At 33.9% G+C, this 20,055-nt stretch overlaps 1 protein-coding gene across 2 annotated transcripts in view; it reads right to left on the reverse strand.

Annotated features, from left to right (window-relative positions):
• LOC144441463 (choline transporter-like protein 2) overlaps positions 1-20,055 on the reverse strand; it is a 47,119-nt gene that overhangs the window by 19,379 nt on the left and 7,685 nt on the right. The window contains exon 2 of one of the 2 annotated variants that reach the window (XM_078131041.1): positions 2,004-2,036. The exons of the other annotated variant lie outside the window; for it this stretch is intronic. Coding sequence (XP_077987167.1) covers positions 2,004-2,036 — 33 coding nt within the window. The remainder of the gene's footprint in view (positions 1-2,003; positions 2,037-20,055) is intronic. 2 annotated transcript variants of the gene reach the window in all.

The following is a 20,055-nucleotide window of genomic DNA, read 5'->3' on the forward strand; positions in this document are numbered from 1 at the left end:
TTCATTAAATTCTTTCATAATCTGTGTGTTATATTTATCAAACATAAAGACTTAATTATTTCATTTGAAAATGTCGTTATTTCCCCCAATGTAATGAAGAATAGCACCATAGCCTGAAGAGAAGAAAGACACAATATTCAGTTAAATTCCCAGTATGTACATTGTATGTATGTAATTAGAAGACAGAGGTTTGAAGTAATAGAAATGTGTTATAATATGTCGCCACTTTTACCCTGAAATACACATCACCACCAAAGGTGAATACCCCAATACATATACTTGTAGTAGCTAGGACAAGAAAGACACCCATGACGTACATAGATTATGAAAAGAGACACTCAAATGTGTACATTTTTACCTCCGTGAGGGTTTAATACTTATACCTTCAAAACAGTGTAAAAATGATGTCATTATTGTATTGCCATAGCAACAATCTTTCCCATATCAAAACAGGAAATGGTTTGTACTGATTCTTAGAATTTCACATAAAATCAGCTGTGACATCACCACGGTATAATCTTGTATGTATTAATGGTAACATATGTCAGACTCCATGACATGCAATGTTTCATGATTATAAATAACCGGATATTTACACTCACAACATATGGCATTTTTTAACTTATCTATTTCCTGCTGTGTTTTCCCAAACACCAAGTAATTATGTTATTCTATGTTATCTTACCTATACAGAGTGTCAGAAGGAAACAAAATGATAGAAAATTGAAAATTAATATCAAATATGAATTTTTCAACATAATTTGCTTAAAAAATGATACGCATGCCACATTATTGATGGTTACTATACATAAAGTGTGTTTTTTTATGTGTAGGTCAATTCATCATTTCCATAAATTACTTGGCTTCCACTTTTGTATGAATTCAGAGTCCCCCAAATAAACACAATGCAAGACTATTCAAGTCTAAACAACTTGGAAAGGAGTAGGAGAGCACATGCATGCACCCTAGTATGACACTGTACCTCACATTAGCCTTATCACAAGTACTTTACATGCCTACACACTGCACGCACGCACACACACACACACACACACACACATACAAACACATACACATATACATACGTCTAGACAAAAGTAAACATGGTGTCAGAGGTGAATTTCAACCTGATATGGAAGTCTAAATTTTGTGTGTCAAATGTACAAGGGAATTCATTATTTTAAGCACTGTACCATTCAAAATCAATCATACAATTTTTTATTGTATCTATGCAGCTGTATTTGAAGGGGAGAATCATGAGAAAGGACATGAGTATTATAAGCAGGCATTATTTTCAATTTTGACATGCATGTATTTAGCACAACAAATGAATCAATGAAATCTCATACATTGCATGACAATACTGTTAGAGGGCGCTATTATTTCACATACACAGTACCCATACAATAACATGCATACATTTGTATGTGTGTGTATATATACTTGAGACACATTCATTCCTAACCCCAGCCTGATTACATATATTACCAACCATCCATTAAAATATTGACCACAACCCTCCACATTATACTTTATAATCTGCAGGCACAAATCTTTTCAGAAATTACAAGAAAGGAAATAGTACAGATACTTTTGAGATTCTGGAGCAAGCAAGATGCGAGTATATGTTATGTGCATAAATTACCTTCAAATACAACCCATTCTGTGTATTACAGTAGTTTTAGCAGCACTTTTAACACAAGATTGCACCTAGGGGACAAATTTGATGTCTAATCTAAGAAACTCGAATCATCCATAACTTTGGAAAACTTTTTTCCTGGTCCTTTTTAGATCATAACTGTTCCTTGTATTGTTTTCAAGAAAATTGTTAATTTATATTTTCCAATAGAGTTTGATAGTACAGTGAAACAGAAGTAACAAAAAGCTGAAGACTTTTTTTCTGAGGTGCATAAACTTGACTAGAGTCAGGTGTCAGTACAGCTGTCAACTACCACACTAACACAGCATAGGTGTGTACAGTAAAATTGTCTTGTGCTGTTTACCATATCTATTTTCCTCGTCCATATCAAATGAACCTGGTTGGAAAAGAGAGACATCAAAGATGACATATAGCTGTGTAACACACATAATTAGATTAGGTACATGTAGTGTAAAATTAATACAAACAAAAGAATCACAGAAAGACAATACAGTATATCAGAAATACTTTCCATTGAGGCTGGGTGGTTGATCTGATCTCAGATCACTATATTGGGTGGTCTGAAATCTGACATACAATGCTCTTTGGAAGAGAGAGAGAGATTGTGTAGTGTTACCAGGTTAACCATCCAACCTTCTATTAAGACTACACTGAATACATGAGATGATAGAAATAAAACATTAGTAAGATTATAGTAAATATGAGTCTATATTCTGAAGTCAGCATGTGTTCTTGTCAAGTTAGCCAAGAGAATTGGCTACTGATCTGGTTCAACATACTGGTGAATTGGCTATCTGGTTCAACATACAGGTGAATTGACATTGCTAAACTAGATAACCAAGTCTTAACTGTTACATTATCTTAATTTCACTTGTACCATTCATACATATTATGTAGAATCTGAAAACATTACAACAGAAGTCTATGCATGATGTACAAAATGCACTGAGTACATGTAAGTGTGGTGTACTTGGAGCATTTGACATGTGACATCAATCAATCATACTTATAATTAGACTGTGTATGTCGTGACGTTCAGCAATATACATCATAACTGGACTCTAGTAATATCTATGATAACATCTGTTCATGTAATATTTACACAGTCAGTCATCCAACAGCTGTACTCAGAATTTACATTTTGTACATACAGTTCTTACTCATCATATTTACTTCTCTGTATAATTCTATCAAGGCCAGCATTTCCATTAAATATGACCAGTGTCTTGTTGCCATGACATCAATGTAAACATGACACAGGATGTCCAACCACATACATGTATGTCCTAACAAGATGGTCACCATACGTACTCTGTATCATTTGATTAAGGCTATTATAATATTAAATATGACAGTGTTTGAATTTAGCGTAAGTCCAGGACATATACATTATATATAAAACAAACTGTACACTACTATATTTATGAGGACATACAAAGTGTAGTCTAGACCAGTTAGAAATCAATAGTATCTCATTCTGTACATTGTAGCTGAATATTGGCTAACTCTGACTACCAAATATAACATGCCCAGTATGTCCAATATTTTATATGTGACACCCACCACCTATAAAATAAACTAAGCTGGTTATGTTTACTCTTTATACTATTCTCAAGGCTATCTCTTAGTACATGTGACCACAGTGGTAAACATTTTGGAAAAGGAAATAAAAAGGATGGAATTTTGGTTCTAGGAAAAGAAGGATACTAGGACATGCAAGGAGTTTGACGGGAAGTAAACCAAAGGTGACACCGAAGATCTTTAAAACAACGACACTGACTTGAACTATTTGGTGTGGCTGTGTTAGAAGGGTCAGCTAGTATTTTATTGAAATATGACATTGACAGTGTTTTGTTGCCATGACACCAATGTAAATAATATACAGGACTGTGCGGTGACATACATGTCATAAAATAAGTATATCCTCAGACATGTACATTTTGTAATCATTTTAAATGATTTATTAGTCCAGCTATATTGTCCTGTAGTTAGTTAAAGGATAGAATTTTGGTGTCTCACCAAGAAATTAGTATCCATCAGTGATGTTTCACACAGGGCACACTGGTGACTTCATATGACCCCAGCACCCCACCCTAATATGCAAATAATAGCAAACCAAGAACAATAGCACTATATCTTAAATGAACAGAGAAAGGAATGTGGACAGTTACATACTTTGTGTACACTGTATAGACAGTTTACAATAGCAATGATCCAAAAGCATTCAGACTGTTGTACCAAAATGTCTATGGTGTCAAACACTAAATATTTCCAAAACTTTATTATGAGAGTTTACTGGTCAACTTTTTTAACAAATAGTTTACAGACAAGACAACCAATATTTTCAGTCTATACGCCATTCAACTGATAATGTATGTCATACATACACAGAGTCTGAAACCATACCCTATTTTAAGACACCAGGCCTTTCTATTCATCTACAAGGAGTGAGGTCATCACCAAATATATGTCACATGTACTGTAGAAATGACTTATCAAAGGTCCTGAATTTCAACATTAAATGATAATTTTCATCAACATATATATACCTGGTACTGCAATATTACCACCAATGATGTTAATGCAGTTTTCTGACTGATCATCCAGAATTGTGACCAGGTTAAATAGATATAGGGCAAGTCACAGACAGACAGACAAATGCTGGGTGATCCCTATAGCACTAGTGAACCTCAGTTCAGTTGTGCTAAAAAATGAACATTTCTTATTTCAACACATGTACAATCTTTCTAAGTATTTCCTTTTGCACCATGTCAATAAACATTGTGTATTTTCTTTCCTTCCTCATCCACACCAACTATTTTTCTCCCAGAAAATTTGCTAAGTATTTCCTTTTGCACCACTGCATGTCAATATATTTTCTTTCCTTCCTCATCCACACCAACTATTTTTCTCCCAGAAAATTTGCAGTTGATTTAAACACCCAAAACCTGAAAAATCATGCTGTAATTTACTATTGATGAACAATATTCAATGAGTCACTGGTCATTCCAGGTATGTTTTCTTGACAGAGTAATCAAAGTATGTCAAGGACAGCTGGTCCAGATTGTTTTGAAAAGTGGTCAGTCAAGAAAAACATCTTCTCAATACTGCTACAATGTTATAATTTTCCAGACTTGTTGGCACCATGGTTATACAATGTATCCAAAGTCCTATCAGACATGTGCAGTGTCTGATAAGTACAGCATGAACACAGGCAAAAACACATCCCTGATCAATAATCATAAGAAATTCTACTTGCCCCTTGTATTTTGGGACAAGTACTTTTCTAAACAAATTGCCCAAGCCTTGAAATCACTTGCCCAGGCAAGTATAATGGCCATTATTTGGAGCCCTGTTGTGAGGTAATGGATTCCAATCTATCTGGTAATTCTTTCTATCTTGTTACACTACAAACAATGTATCTATTGTGTTCACTTCGACTGAAGGATAACTTGACATAAAGTCTCTAAGATATGGTCTATATAGTAACTGTGGTATCCAATAAGAATGAAGAGTAAGGTACAACATTCGACATTCGACATTTGTGCCTCACTATCAGCTACGTGTACATTAGAATATCATGACATATCTTGGAGTCTAAACTTGGAAATGAACTTAAATTTAAAATATTGTTGGCGACATCATAACTTGAAAATACATATTTTGTACAGACAGTATTATCACTGACAAATAAAACTTGACATTACTAATGAATCTCTAATATTAATAACCCCCATATCTTGGGAATTGAAAAAATAGTAATTATGACAAAACAAGTCTTCATTGAACACATAGCCCCCAACTGCTGTATTATATGGCAAAACAAGTCTTCATTGAACGCATAGTTCCCAACTGCTGTATTATATGGCAAAACAAGTCTTCATTGAACACATAGTTCCCAACTGCTGTATTATATGGCAAAACAAGTCTTCATTGAACGCATAGCCCCCAACTGCTGTATTATATGGCAAAACTTCATCATTTATTGACATATTTGCTATTTGACCTTGAATATAGAGACTAAAGTCAGAGGTTAAGATGAGAAAGCTTATTTTTGGGGTATAAACATTTACATGGAATCTTTGTTTAGTCAACTTTTTGAGTTAGTGTTTTTGGTAATTTCACCTTAAAATGTTTGTCAGGGTCAAAGGTCAAAGTCTCAATGTTTATGATTGATACTGTGAGGGTATACAATGTATGCACTTGAATATGTATCAAACTTTTGAAGATAACTGGAAAAATGCACTTTTTTTATCACAAATAATAAATATGGCCACCATTTTGTTATACAGGTCAAGGTCAGAAAATTAAGTGACTTGCATATGCCTCACATAGTCAAACCTAAGTCATGATTTAAATATTATCACCTGAAATGTCTTATTCAAAAGCTATGAAGATAACGCAAAGTTGCCTATTTGACCTCACAGATGACTTTAGACATCAAGGCCTTAAAAAAAGCTCATATTTAATCATATGGTTGTAGACACTTGAATGGAGTCTCTACGTATCATACATCCAAACTTATGATGCAAATTGTAAATTTCAACAACAAATATGGCCACCATTTGGCTATATTTGATTTAGTCACAAAACAAAGTGATTTGCATATGTCTCACATATACCATGTTACCTTTGTGTCAGGTTTGGTTGAAATCAACTGAATTTAGGGTGAATGCACACATCACATGTACTCACACACATACACAAACAGACTGATAAAAGCACAGACAGAACAATGCACATTGTATAAGTCCTCAACTAATAATTATGACAAGATACAGTAGCCATGCACATTTCAATTCTTCTAATCAATCTGTCCACTCCATAATACACGTAGGAGTCAAGTCATGTGGGTATTTTCACTATCATCTGTGTGACATAGTCCAAATCCCCATATGACTTCACTCTTGGTTAATCTGTCCATAAACACAGTTACATTGTGTAGTAGTGATATTTAATCATCACATCATCTCAACTCAAATTCATTAATCTCATCTCTTTCCAGCAGTGTCTACAATTGTATAAAGCATAAACCATCTGTTATCCGATATATTGTTTGTTTTCTATACCATCCATTGGTTGACAGTGCTGCTTAGTCTATAAATACATGTATCTGAGTGTTTACAATAGAGAAGCATGGGATTATTGTCACCCGATGCTGACTGATATATAAATCTACTGTAATACAGAAATCATTAACACCTTAATTATACATACAGTACTTGATGACAAATCGAATAAGATTCACTAAATACGTGTATAAACGCCATAATATGTGTCTTTGTTCTGCAAAGGAACATGAGTGTGACATAACAGGCCTTGTTTTAAAAGGCAAAGATAAATATGATAAACCTTGCTTGTGGGTGACAGTGTTCTAACTGAATACATACAAATGTTGAAGACTAACATCTGTGTAAGCTTTAATTTGTAGTAAAATATTGCGATTCTGAACCCGTTAAAAAATTGTAAGTTTAGGCCAAAAAAAAAAATATGTCTGGTTCTGGTCAGCGCGCGCGTGCCCTGAATACCCCCGCGTCGATCCTTTTTTTTCCGATAATTTTTGCTTTCCCGTTCCTTATTTACAATTCCCCGTCGATCAACACTGTATGCAAGGCTAGCGGAAAAAATTTAACTCGTGTGATGGCGCACTTCTATTTGGTAACGGGTACCCTTTTCTTCTAGTACTGTTGCATACCCATAATCCCCCGTACGATATGTGTACGTAATATGTACGATGAGCGTGGTTGATGGGAATCACGGGAAATAGTGTGTTCACTGTGCTAGGTGGTAAACCGCTCACATGTTTCGAAAATGTCAGAAGTTTGAGTACGTCGTGAGCAATCGAAATGTTGATATCAATTCAGCTGACTTTCGAGGTGTTCTTAGTTCTGGTGATCGTTTCGTTCTGCCTTCTGAATACAAAGATTTTCCTGTAGCGTAAGCAGTTAGCTCTGGATGTATGCGCTACGATGTTCGACACGTCTTTCCATCTGCGATGAGTTGGAAAGACATGTCAAACATCGTACCGTATACAGACTGCGTATCAGACTGATGATGGACGGTGCTCGAAAGAAAACACTGCCTCCTCTACGTCCGTTGGACAGACCTATTTCTCGTTATTTAACGTTGCAAGTTGCACAATGACATTATACAGTGGTTGCAAGGCAAGACTCATTATCTTGGATGGGATTATAACTGCAAATCGGGATTATAACTGCAAATCACTGGGCGATAAGATAAATTTGTAAATGTGACTAGTGATGCCCTGATGGATGATTGATCCGCATCGTATAAAACTTGCCATACAACAGTGCCAACTTCCAGAGTTGTATGACATCTTCCGAGAGCATGTAAAGTGTCAAAAATGTGTATTTACTAATTTGCCAAAAAAAAAAAAATTAGGAAAAAAAAAAAACGCACGTCGTCGCACCACTTTAGAAAGTTTACCCTGACCAGAACCAGATTTTTATTTTTTTTTGGCCTTATGAATATTATTTGTTTTTAGGTTTTATTAGTTATCAGCTTATCCAATTTATGGTTTTGAATCCCTTGTCAATACTAACCTAGAAATAACACATTTTGTTCAGAAAACTCATTTAATAGAAAATAAATCTTACTCGATCACAATGAAAACAAATTATGTTTCCATGGCGACTAGAACCAAATAAATGGACTCTTGAGAAATATGAACCCTTAAAAACCTTGAATTTCCAAGAAATTAATTTTATTTCATGTTCGTTTATTTCCGCAGATTAATACCTTGAAATTTTGTAAGGCAAAAGTCAGACGCTAGTATTGAATAATTTGAATACAGACAGATACGTTATACTCTATGTAGGACCTTATTGTTTATAACAGTATTAATTGAACAGGTCTACCAATAATCTCCTGCCTGAGTATATGTAGGACCTTATTGTTTATAACAGTATTAATTGAACAGGTCTACCAACAATCTCCTGCCTGAGTATATGTAGGACCTTATTGTTTATAACAGTATTAATTGAACAGGTCTACCAACAATCTCCTGCCTGAGTATATGTAGGACCTTATTGTTTATAACAGTATTAATTGAACAGGTCTACCAATAATCTGTCCGAGTTGTCCTTTTAAAAGATTATCATAATATCAATCTTAAGGGGGTAGAAAACATAATCATAATGGTATTTTCTCTTTTCTACTGAATGTAGTTTATGTTGTAAAGTATTAGATGAATGTAAGAGCCAATAATGATAAATAGATTTATGGGTCAATATTTCTAACACATATTGACACAATATTAATAATTAATTAATATATAACTCTAAGTATTTATATGACATTTATAAATATGACCATATCTGTCATATAGTATGATAATCTATATATTTATTAGTTTATTTTAGCACCAAACACTTATTGCACAACATCCAATGAAGAAATGTAGTTTTCTTAACAGATACAATAAAGATTCTATTCTACTCTATTCTATTATATTCTATTTTATTCTATTCTATTCTATTCCCTTCCATTCCATTCCATTCCATTCTATTCTATTCTATTCTATTCATATACATATAGTTTGATTATAATGACAGATCAGTTCTCACGATTCATGACTGCATACGTGTATCAGATTTTTTCAGAAAGTAAAATTAAATATGATACTTCAATGGAACAGAGTATAGAAAATGACCAGCATTGACCTGTAAGAAGTATATAAAGTATCAATTATTCTAACATATAAATCATATTTGTCACTAATTTTTTATTTGGCTTGGGAAATAATGAGTGACATAGGGGGCCTAGGACTCTCCTAACCACATGAGAATATTTACAATGACATGCAGTCTTTCATATGTCAGTTTTAAACTGATAATTTTAGTGACGTGTACCTGTCTGTGATATGTCACAGTTTTAAACTGATAATTTTAGTGACGTGTACCTGTCTGTGATATGTCACAATTTTAAACTGATAATTTTAGTGACGTGTACCTGTCTGTGATATGTCACAATTTTAAACTGATAATTTTAGTGACGTGTACCTGTCTGTGATATGTCACAGTTTTAAACTGGTAATTTTAGTGACGTGTACCTGTCTGTGATATGTCACAGTTTTAAACTGATAATTTTAGTGACATGTACCTGTCTGTGATATGTCACAGTTTTAAACTGATAATTTTAGTGACATGTACCTGTCTGTGATATGTCACAGTTTTAAACTGGTAATTTTAGTGACATGTACCTGTCTGTGATATGTCACAGTTTTAAACTGATAATTTTAGTGACGTGTACCTGTCTGTGATATGTCACAGTTTTAAACTGGTAATTTTAGTGACGTGTACCTGTCTGTGATATGTCACAATTTTAAACTGGTAATTTTAGTGACGTGTACCTGTCTGTGATATGTCACAGTTTTAAACTGATAATTTTAGTGACATGTACCTGTCTGTGATATGTCACAGTTTTAAACTGATAATTTTAGTGACATGTACCTGTCTGTGATATGTCACAGTTTTAAACTGATAATTTTAGTGACGTGTACCTGTCTGTGATATGTCACAGTTTTAAACTGATAATTTTAGTGACGTGTACCTGTCTGTGATATGTCACAATTTTAAACTGATAATTTTAGTGACGTGTACCTGTCTGTGATATGTCACAATTTTAAACTGGTAATTTTAGTGACGTGTACCTGTCTGTGATATGTCACAATTTTAAACTGATAATTTTAGTGACATGTACCTGTCTGTGATATGTCACAATTTTAAACTGGTAATTTTAGTGACGTGTACCTGTCTGTGATATGTCACAGTTTTAAACTGATAATTTTAGTGACGTGTACCTGTCTGTGATATGTCACAATTTTAAACTGATAATTTTAGTGACATGTACCTGTCTGTGATATGTCACAATTTTAAACTGATAATTTTAGTGACATGTACCTGTCTGTGATATGTCACAGTTTTAGACATAATTATTTTGATATGCTGAGTCTTCAACTGTCAAACTTTCACTGAGTGACACTTAGTCACAAACAATCTATACTGTCATATTTTTAGACAGACTTGTGATATTGCAGTCATTAATGTCAAACTTTCACTGACACTTTCAGTGCCATGCATGTCACAGTTTAGACTGACAGTAATAAACTTTTATTAAGTGAAATCAAATTATAGAATGCTGACACTTTTTACATGTACCTGCCAAATAATGTTCATGAAATTTGCAGAAAATTCTGTGATTATTGAAAGTGATTGTCTTTCTTTTTACATTTCCAATATTTCATTCCAATATAAATCCACAATACCCTTATAATCACAATGGTACATGTATACATTGTACAATGTCTTTCAAATAACACAGAATTAGAATTAAAATCACTTTATTCATTCCAGTATATGACACAGGAATTCATTCAACTCGACACTCAGCTATGTTTACAAATGTATACTGAAGTTATTGTTGACCTCCTATTGACCTTTAGCACATCCAACTTTCATCCACAACACATCCAGCAGTGATGACCTCCTATTGACCTCAAGATCATCAACACTGCATCTACAAGTACAATACATACATACCATCTAACTATGACCCCTTGTTGACCTGATTGACAACACATTATCCTTCCAATTTGTCCTTGAGAGCTGATAACAAATTATCACTAACTACCCTGTCATGCCTCTCTAGTATGTCTATTAAGACAGAGAGTAAACTTTAGTCATTTACTGTTAATATAATATAATATCTGATATCATCTCATTGCTTGATCTGTCTAGTTTGGGCCTTCAGTTCACAAAAATTAGGGACTAACATACTTGTACCTTAGTCAATCTATTTGATCTTGACATCACAATTTGTAGGATGTTTTCACTTTAGAATCCTACAGGACTGCAGTTGTTCAGAGGTCTTGGAGGGATTTATATAATGACAACACTGGCATAGAGGAAGGGAAATGAGGGAAAAAACAGTTATCACTAACAAGATGAAAATAAACACTCAAATATGTCATTGGATATTTAACTTTTTATGCTAATTATCCAACATAGGGTAAGATTTCAAAAACATTGCTACAGAAAAGGTTAATTTTAAATAAAAGAATAATATTGGAATGTTATAATCCTAACTGATCCCCATGCCTCCACTGATATCATAAAAAGAATTCAATACTGTCCATGGGATTCACACATTGGGGTTTAAATAAAGACAAACATCTCTATAATCTTGTAACAACACCTCACATCTGCACTTGGAGGATTGTCGAACAAAAACCAGGGATGACATTATCACTGGTGCACAAGTACTCAATAATGCCTGTGGGACTATGCGACCTGTGTTTGCTTTTATAGTTAGCAGAACAGCTTGTGGGTATACTATACAGAGCTATAACAGCTAGACTAATATCTGTACATTTGATCCAAAGTTCTGTATCATGCAAAGATTCAGAACAATTCAGTCCTATGAAAACTATTGTGTCTTGTCTTGTCAGTGTATAAAACACTACATACCTACATGTACAAGTTTGTGAACTATGTATTATGTAATGTTTGTAATATTATATGATACTCAATGTGGAGTAACTTTCACTTTCATTGCATCTAGAGTAAGGGGGGAGGGGGGTTTGTTATCATTTACTGTTACATACATAGTTCACATCCCTATATGTCTGTGTATACATACTTGTAGATATGTAGTAATATTTAATATACTATATTTATTATGAACAGGTCATCGACCTAAAACATTAATGTATGTATAATATGATCAGTTTTCTCCCCACTATAGAGAAAGCACTATGCAAACACCATCATTGCCATCTTGGCCACAATTCCTAGCAGGTTTCTACTCTACTTCAATAGTCTTCTACCATCCTTGAGCTTTGATGAGCTTTAGTAATCTTTGAATGACAAAATCATAATAATACTTTCACATGAAGAGAAATGACTGATTCCTCAATGTCCATGTGTGTATGTGTTAAATATAAACATGTCAGAGTTTGTTCCAGTGTTGAAGACATGCATATTGTATGCTGATCACTATGCAAATCAATATGCTAATTAACATGTTATTTATACAGAAATTAATATGCAAATTAGCCACCATCTTTGCAATCTATCCTGGAGAGAACACTAATGATAAGTTTCACTTCCATTGTGTCTAGATAGTAAAGGCTATAGTACTTGGTAGCAAAAATACTCTCCTGGTTATGATAATTAACATATCTCAAGCTACCCTCTATAATTTACATGGACCGTACTTTTGATTTGGAATATTGTGCACTTTCTTTATGTCAAGCTTCCACATACATGGTACATAAAGATCTTTTTATTGTTTACGCTTTATGATACATTAGCACTAAGTACCTAAAGTATTATGTAACATTTGATGGCAATTAAACAAAACAAGAGAAATATGGATATCACTGCTGTTATATAATAACTGTGTGTCACTAGATAAATAACAGACAAATATAGATTATATTTTTTATAAAATAGTCCTATTTAGATGACACAAATTTGTTAATTTATGATAAATAACGATTGATACTTCAAACTATTCAATATACCTATTTATCCAAGTTAACACATACACTAGCTAATACAGGATATGTTGAATGTAAACTAAATGTCTAAATATAACACTGATATCATTCTTACAGGTAGTATTACTAGTAGTATGTATTACTGTAGGTCTCCACCTCACAAAGCAAGGTTACATTGAGTTTGTGTGTGATTTAAGTTTAATACTCAACTCCACCAGATAACCAGACTGTACATTTTGTGACTATTTTCAATATACATAAAAATGTATGATTTATATATAATTCTGACAAGGAGTGAAAATTTGCATTAAATGATTGATGGGGGAAAAATTGTCCAAAAACTGTGCATCTATTGACTCAAGGCATACAAAACAACATTTACATTTGCATGTCTAACAACACTGAGATGCCAAAAGGGAATCCTTTCCCCTTTCTCCATAATATCTTCTTTAGCTGGCCAATTGAATGAAATAAACAACAATGTATAAATGGAAAATTAAATGGTATTTGCTGAAAATTGGGAATAACGTATCCATGGTAATCCGTGTAAAAGGATGAAACGTGCTATAAAATGCCTTGCAACAAAAAGATGAAATACCCTGAACCTTGCAAGAAGATTACTACAAAGTACTTGCTTCACCAACGTCTCCATCAATTATTCAGGACTTAGATTAATGGCATATACACATCTTGTAGTATACACACCCTGGATGTTGGTATCTTGTAGATGTATATTGTATAGTCTAAGACTCACGTCTTGTAGTATACAGACCCTGGATGTTGACATCTTGTAGATGTATAGTCTAAGACTCACGTCTTGTAGTATACACACCCTGGATGTTGACATCTTGTAGATGTAAATTGTATAGTCTAAGACTCACGTCTTGTAGTATACAGACCCTGGATGTTGACATCTTGTAGATGTATAGTCTAAGACTCACGTCTTGTAGTATACAGACCCTGGATGTTGGCATCTTGTAGATGTATAGTCTAAGACTCACGTCTTGTAGTATACAGACCCTGGATGTTGACATCTTTTAGATGTATAGTCTAAGACTCACGTCTTGTAGTATACAGACACTGGATGTTGACATCTTGTAGATGTATAGTCTTAGACTCACGTCTTGTAGTATACACACCCTGGATGTTGACATCTTGTAGATGTAAATTGTATAGTCTAAGACTCACGTCTTGTAGTATACAGACCCTGGATGTTGACATCTTGTAGATGTATAGTCTAAGACTCACGTCTTGTAGTATACACACCCTGGATGTTGACATCTTGTAGATATAAATTGTATAGTCTAAGACTCACGTCTTGTAGTATATAGACCCTGGATGTTGACATCTTGTAGATGTATAGTCTTAGACTCACGTCTTGTAGTATACACACCCTGGATGTTGACATCTTGTAGATGTATACTGTATAGTCTAAGACTCATGTCTTGTAGTATACACACCCTGGATGTTGACATCTTGTAGATGTAAATTGTATAGTCTAAGACTCACGTCTTGTAGTATACAGACCCTGGATGTTGACATCTTGTAGATGTATAGTCTAAGACTCACGTCTTGTAGTATACAGACCCTGGATGTTGACATCTTGTAGATGTATAGTCTAAGACTCATGTCTTGTAGTATACAGACCCTGGATGTTGACATCTTGTAGATGTATACAGTATAGTCTAAGACTCATGTCTTGTAGTATACAGACCCTGGATGTTCAGACATCTTGTAGATGTATACTGTATAGTCTAAGACTAACGTCACAATACACAATACATGTAGACCAATATTTTATATAAAGTATATATTTGTCAGCATATTCTACCAAATCATCGCCCACAGATCCTTACACGTACTAGTGTTAAACATACAAACTATTTTTGGCAACAATTTCTGGATGATTGCATATAAAATCAACAAGGAAAAATCTGGTACATTAGTATAGAGGCAAGGACATTAAGATGACTTATTTAGTAAATCTGTTTGGGTCACAAATTTAAGAACAAAAACTTTGTATTTCACATTTTTTACTTTATATGACATTATTTTTCTGAAACTATAATTCATTTAGAGAGTTACATAGACATAATTCACAGAATAATAAATTTTCTAGAAAACCTGCAGACAATTATTTCCTACATATACAAAGAATTATTATAATTTCATCCTCATGAGATACATTGTACATGTATATCCTTTATGTAAAATTTGCATATTTGACATTTTTCTGAATGATTCATTTAGAAATGAAGTGAGAACAATAAATTATATAGAAAGCATCCAATTATTACTTTCATATACAAGAATTCTGTTTATAACTTCACTCATATCTCGTATCCCCATAAACTGTCCTTTCCTATTATCTATCAAATAAAACAACAACGTAAACTTGCAAAATTATCAACTTTGATCAAGAATGTAAATGTTACATATATAGTCTTCTGTGGTGAACACTGCCTGTTTTAGCTAGACTACCCTTTCCTGGTTTGATCACAGTACTCTGTGACAAGATCAACATACATAAAAGTAAACTGGTCCGGATACAACACAGACAGACAGCACTTCAACAGGTACTATAGTTAAATTGATCTAATAGTATAAATTAATATTCTATTTGACCTTTCACTCATTGACATTTACGGTATTTCAAGGTACATATACCAATTATTGTCTTTCATTGAGTAATTATTTAGCAATCAACAATAGATACATACACTAGACAAATGTATTTAATACAACAAACTCAGTTGAATTGTTTTATTTCATACTTTGTTCAACAATTTTAGCCTGGAATCTATTTATAGTTTTCCTGAGGGAGAAACTAACATTTAAACTCCCTATCCGTATGGACTATAACAATATTAGCAAGGATGTAGGATAGTTGACCAGCTTTAATTCAAGATGTTGTACGTTGACATTTTGTGTTCAAACCTGAGGAAGGGTGATGGTACAAGAAATTTGACTCCCTAGCATATGTATGTACAAGAAATTTGACTCCCTAGCATATGTATGTACATGTATGCAAAACTGAATTTGTATTGTTCACTACGGTTCCACACACAATATTTAAAAAAAAAGTTATTTCTTTTAAAAACAACTTTTAGTTTCTAAAATCAGCCTATACATTGTACTTACTCTCCTTAAAATATTTATACCTTAAACATTTTGTACACATACCAAGTTACAAAATTTAAACATTTAGAGTACTAGTCTAGTTCCTATACAGTATGATTTATACCTTCACTCACAGTCTAGTAAGAGTATCGTTACAATTTATACCTTCACTCATAGTCTAGTTCCTATATAGTATCATTACAATTTATACCTTCACTCACAGTCTAGTTCCTATACAGTATCATTACCATTTACACCTCCACTCACAGTCTAGTTCCTATACAGTATCGTTACCATTTATACCTTCACTCACAGTCTAGTTCCTATACAGTATCGTTACCATTTATACCTTCACTCACAGTCTAGTTCCTATACAGTATCGTTACCATTTATACCTTCACTCACAGTCTAGTTCCTATACAGTATCGTTACCATTTATACCTTCACTCACAGTCTAGTTCCTATATAGTATCGTTACAATTTATACCTTCACTCATAGTCTAGTTCCTATACAGTATCGTTACCATTTATACCTTCACTCACAGTCTAGTTCCTATACAGTATCGTTACCATTTATACCTTCACTCACAGTCTAGTTCCTATACAGTATCGTTACGATTCAAACCTTCACTCATAGTCTAGTTCCTATATAGTATCGTTACCATTTATACCTTCACTCACAGTCTAGTTCCTATACAGTATCGTTACAATTTATACCTTCACTCACACTCACAGTCTAGTTCCTATACAGTATCGTTACAATTTATACCTTCACTCACACTCACAGTCTAGTTCCTATACAGTATCGTTACAATTGATACCTTCACTCAAATGTAGTTAGAACCACATTTGGCATCCAGACTATTAGAGTACATGACCTATCTGTATATTACACGTAACTATAACATTCAAACTTTCATGTTTTGTGTGTCTACGTGTAAGTACATTTGTTGAAAATTGTTATTCCAGTAATCAGTAAATTAATTCTTTCAAAATGGTTAACCCACGATTACAGGAAAGAACAATTTTCACCTTTTTTTGTATACATGTAAACATCATATTCTTTCAAGGTTAAATGAATTTTTTTTCTTCTTTTTTCGGTCACATTTTTCCCCATGCACAGAAATGTATCAATACTGAAGTAGAAATCACTGTATTATTATCATATTTATAAATTATAGTACAATTTTAAATATAAAGAATTTTTCAATATTCAAAATTTGTGACAGTGTTCATGTGTAAATGGTTGAAAATGATGAACATCTACTAAACAATAAATACTTAAGACAAAGAAGCAGGATGTGTTGCCATGGTAATGCACTTGTGAAAGATGGCGCTTACATGTATTTGAGTAGTTCAGAATGTGTTAACCTGTTCTATACAACTTACATAGAGGTGCTGAAAGTGAATTTTATTACGTAACACAAAGAGATTTTTTTTTAAGTATGAAGATGTCTTCAGTTACCCTGACAACATTCACATAAATGACAATGTGCCAAAGAGTGTAGATGACTTCATTATAACCATGGCAACAGTGACGTCTTCAACACTACTCTAACAACACTTTCACAATCACTACATCAAAACAGGATTTTGCTATTAACATGTTTGCCTTTATCAACCTGACTTAGTTCTGCCATAACAATTACAATGTAATTATAAACAAGCGACCTATCGGTCAGAATAGCTCCGCTGTTTTTTTTTTAATTTAATTTTTTATTTTGGTGACACGTAGAAGTGGGTCAGTTCTTCAGCTCTTTACTATGCAGTTTTGTTTTAGCGATGCAATAAAGTGGTAAGTGGTTCATATGATGTCTCACTGTAAAACACATTTTACACAGAAGTTGGTAATGTATTGTACTTTTATACCATAGTCACCATTTTATAACAAAAATCTACTGTTATGAAAAATTGCACAAAATCTCAGAAAAAAATGACTGGGAAATGCACACAAGAAAAAGAAGAAAAAAGAGGATTTTGAGGTTGGCTATAAATAATTCCATTGTCTTACAGCTTTAACCCTGGGAAATTTTAATGATGAATGAAATAAACTAGGGATCTAAAATAATTTTGAGGCAATTTGAATTTCAATTTTCTAACAAATTTACCAAGTCCACAACATTCAACTTGTACAAGTTGTAGTAGATATATATAGGGAAGAAATGTATTAATCGCCATCTTAGTTTCCGGACGGCGACAATCCCCGCCAAGTACCAGAAAGAGAGTCATTCTGGCAGCCATACGTTACAGTGGTAACACTCGTTCATGTTCTATTACCTTTCATAAAGAAAACACAACGAAATGGTTGAAGTGATCTTTTTTTTAAATTTCTTTTCATCACAACAAAATCTGCGTGATCAAAAGTGTTGTAAACTAAACCAGAAAGAATTATCGGACTGGCTAAACTTCCCGATGAACTGATGAGTAAGGTCCAAGTCTAAGTAAGCCTCGATAGTACGTGAGAAAATCGTCTCAAACTAGCGATACAACTTTCAAAATATAACTTGACATGTCTTCATTTGTTAGATTTATACAATTCAAGACGCGTTTTCACTCGAAAACAACAATTCTGTGAATAGTGACACTCTGAACGCAGCGATTTCTCGGACGATGTTACCACTGTAACGTATGGCTGACAACGACTTGCTTCCGGGTTAGTCCCTCATGCATCCGGGTACCTGGGGTTGTCGCCGTACGGAAACTAAGAAAGATGCAATTTACAGTATTTCTTGTGACCGGCGCGGCACCTGTCAGCAGACTCTGCCATTTTTTTTCATCATCCCATTGTATTTAAACCTTGTACTTGACATTTCGCAATATTTATAATTCTCAACAAAATACCTCAACATGCCTCACTTTGCTCGTACTCAAAGCAGCCCCGCACGTAGTCCTGCTTGCATACGAAGGAATTCGGGACTCGATTCTGACAATTGTCCCTCCCCCTCCGGTGTTTAGAGTCAAGTCAGTAATACAGACTCGTGCACCCGAGGACTACCCCGCGCGGTATGATCACTGACACTGATGACATGATGAGAGAGAACCTTTTCGGATTTACATGTAAAACGGGGAAAGATACGCAAAACATAATGCAAAGTCTGAAGCCAAATTAAAGTTGTAATTATTTTAATTATTTTTACTTGCCAAATATTTGCATTTTGGAAAGGCAAGACACGTTCATGTCGTTAACTTTACATGTGAACTGTCGGCCATATTTAAACTTCAAACGCATGCCTGGCATGCCCTTCCTTACGCAAGTTGTCTGAATTCTGGTTCACTGTCATTCCAAATTGCACGACAATATAGAATTAACCACAAGTTACATGTTATCTGAAAACATCACACTTTTATAGTGGGTCTGAAGTGTGATTTTAGTGAGTACTAAGAACGTCCTGTGTTGATATTCAAGATACTTGCTGTGGAAAATCGCTCAGTCGAATGAGGTCACCTTCAGCTTCTGGTCGAATCAGGATAGAGTATGCAAATGAGGATGTTGCGGACTGGCTGATTATGTAGGAGGGTGCAGAATTGGATTTGAAGTTTACAACCCTGTTTCGAACAAACGCTTGTCATTTGGGCGCCCAATGCGTAGAATTATGACTATAGCACATATTACATTGCTTGTTTGACGTCAATAGTGTCTTTTGAAAAGTGGCAGTTTACTTAAAGTCTCGTCGACTGATTTCCAATATGGCGTCGTTCATTATGCTCATTAACATATTCATTTTTTTTTCAAATTACAAAAAAAAAATCATAA

This window comes from Glandiceps talaboti, chromosome 10 (genome assembly GCF_964340395.1).
Source record: "Glandiceps talaboti chromosome 10, keGlaTala1.1, whole genome shotgun sequence".
NCBI classification, from domain to species: Eukaryota; Metazoa; Hemichordata; class Enteropneusta; family Spengelidae; genus Glandiceps; species Glandiceps talaboti.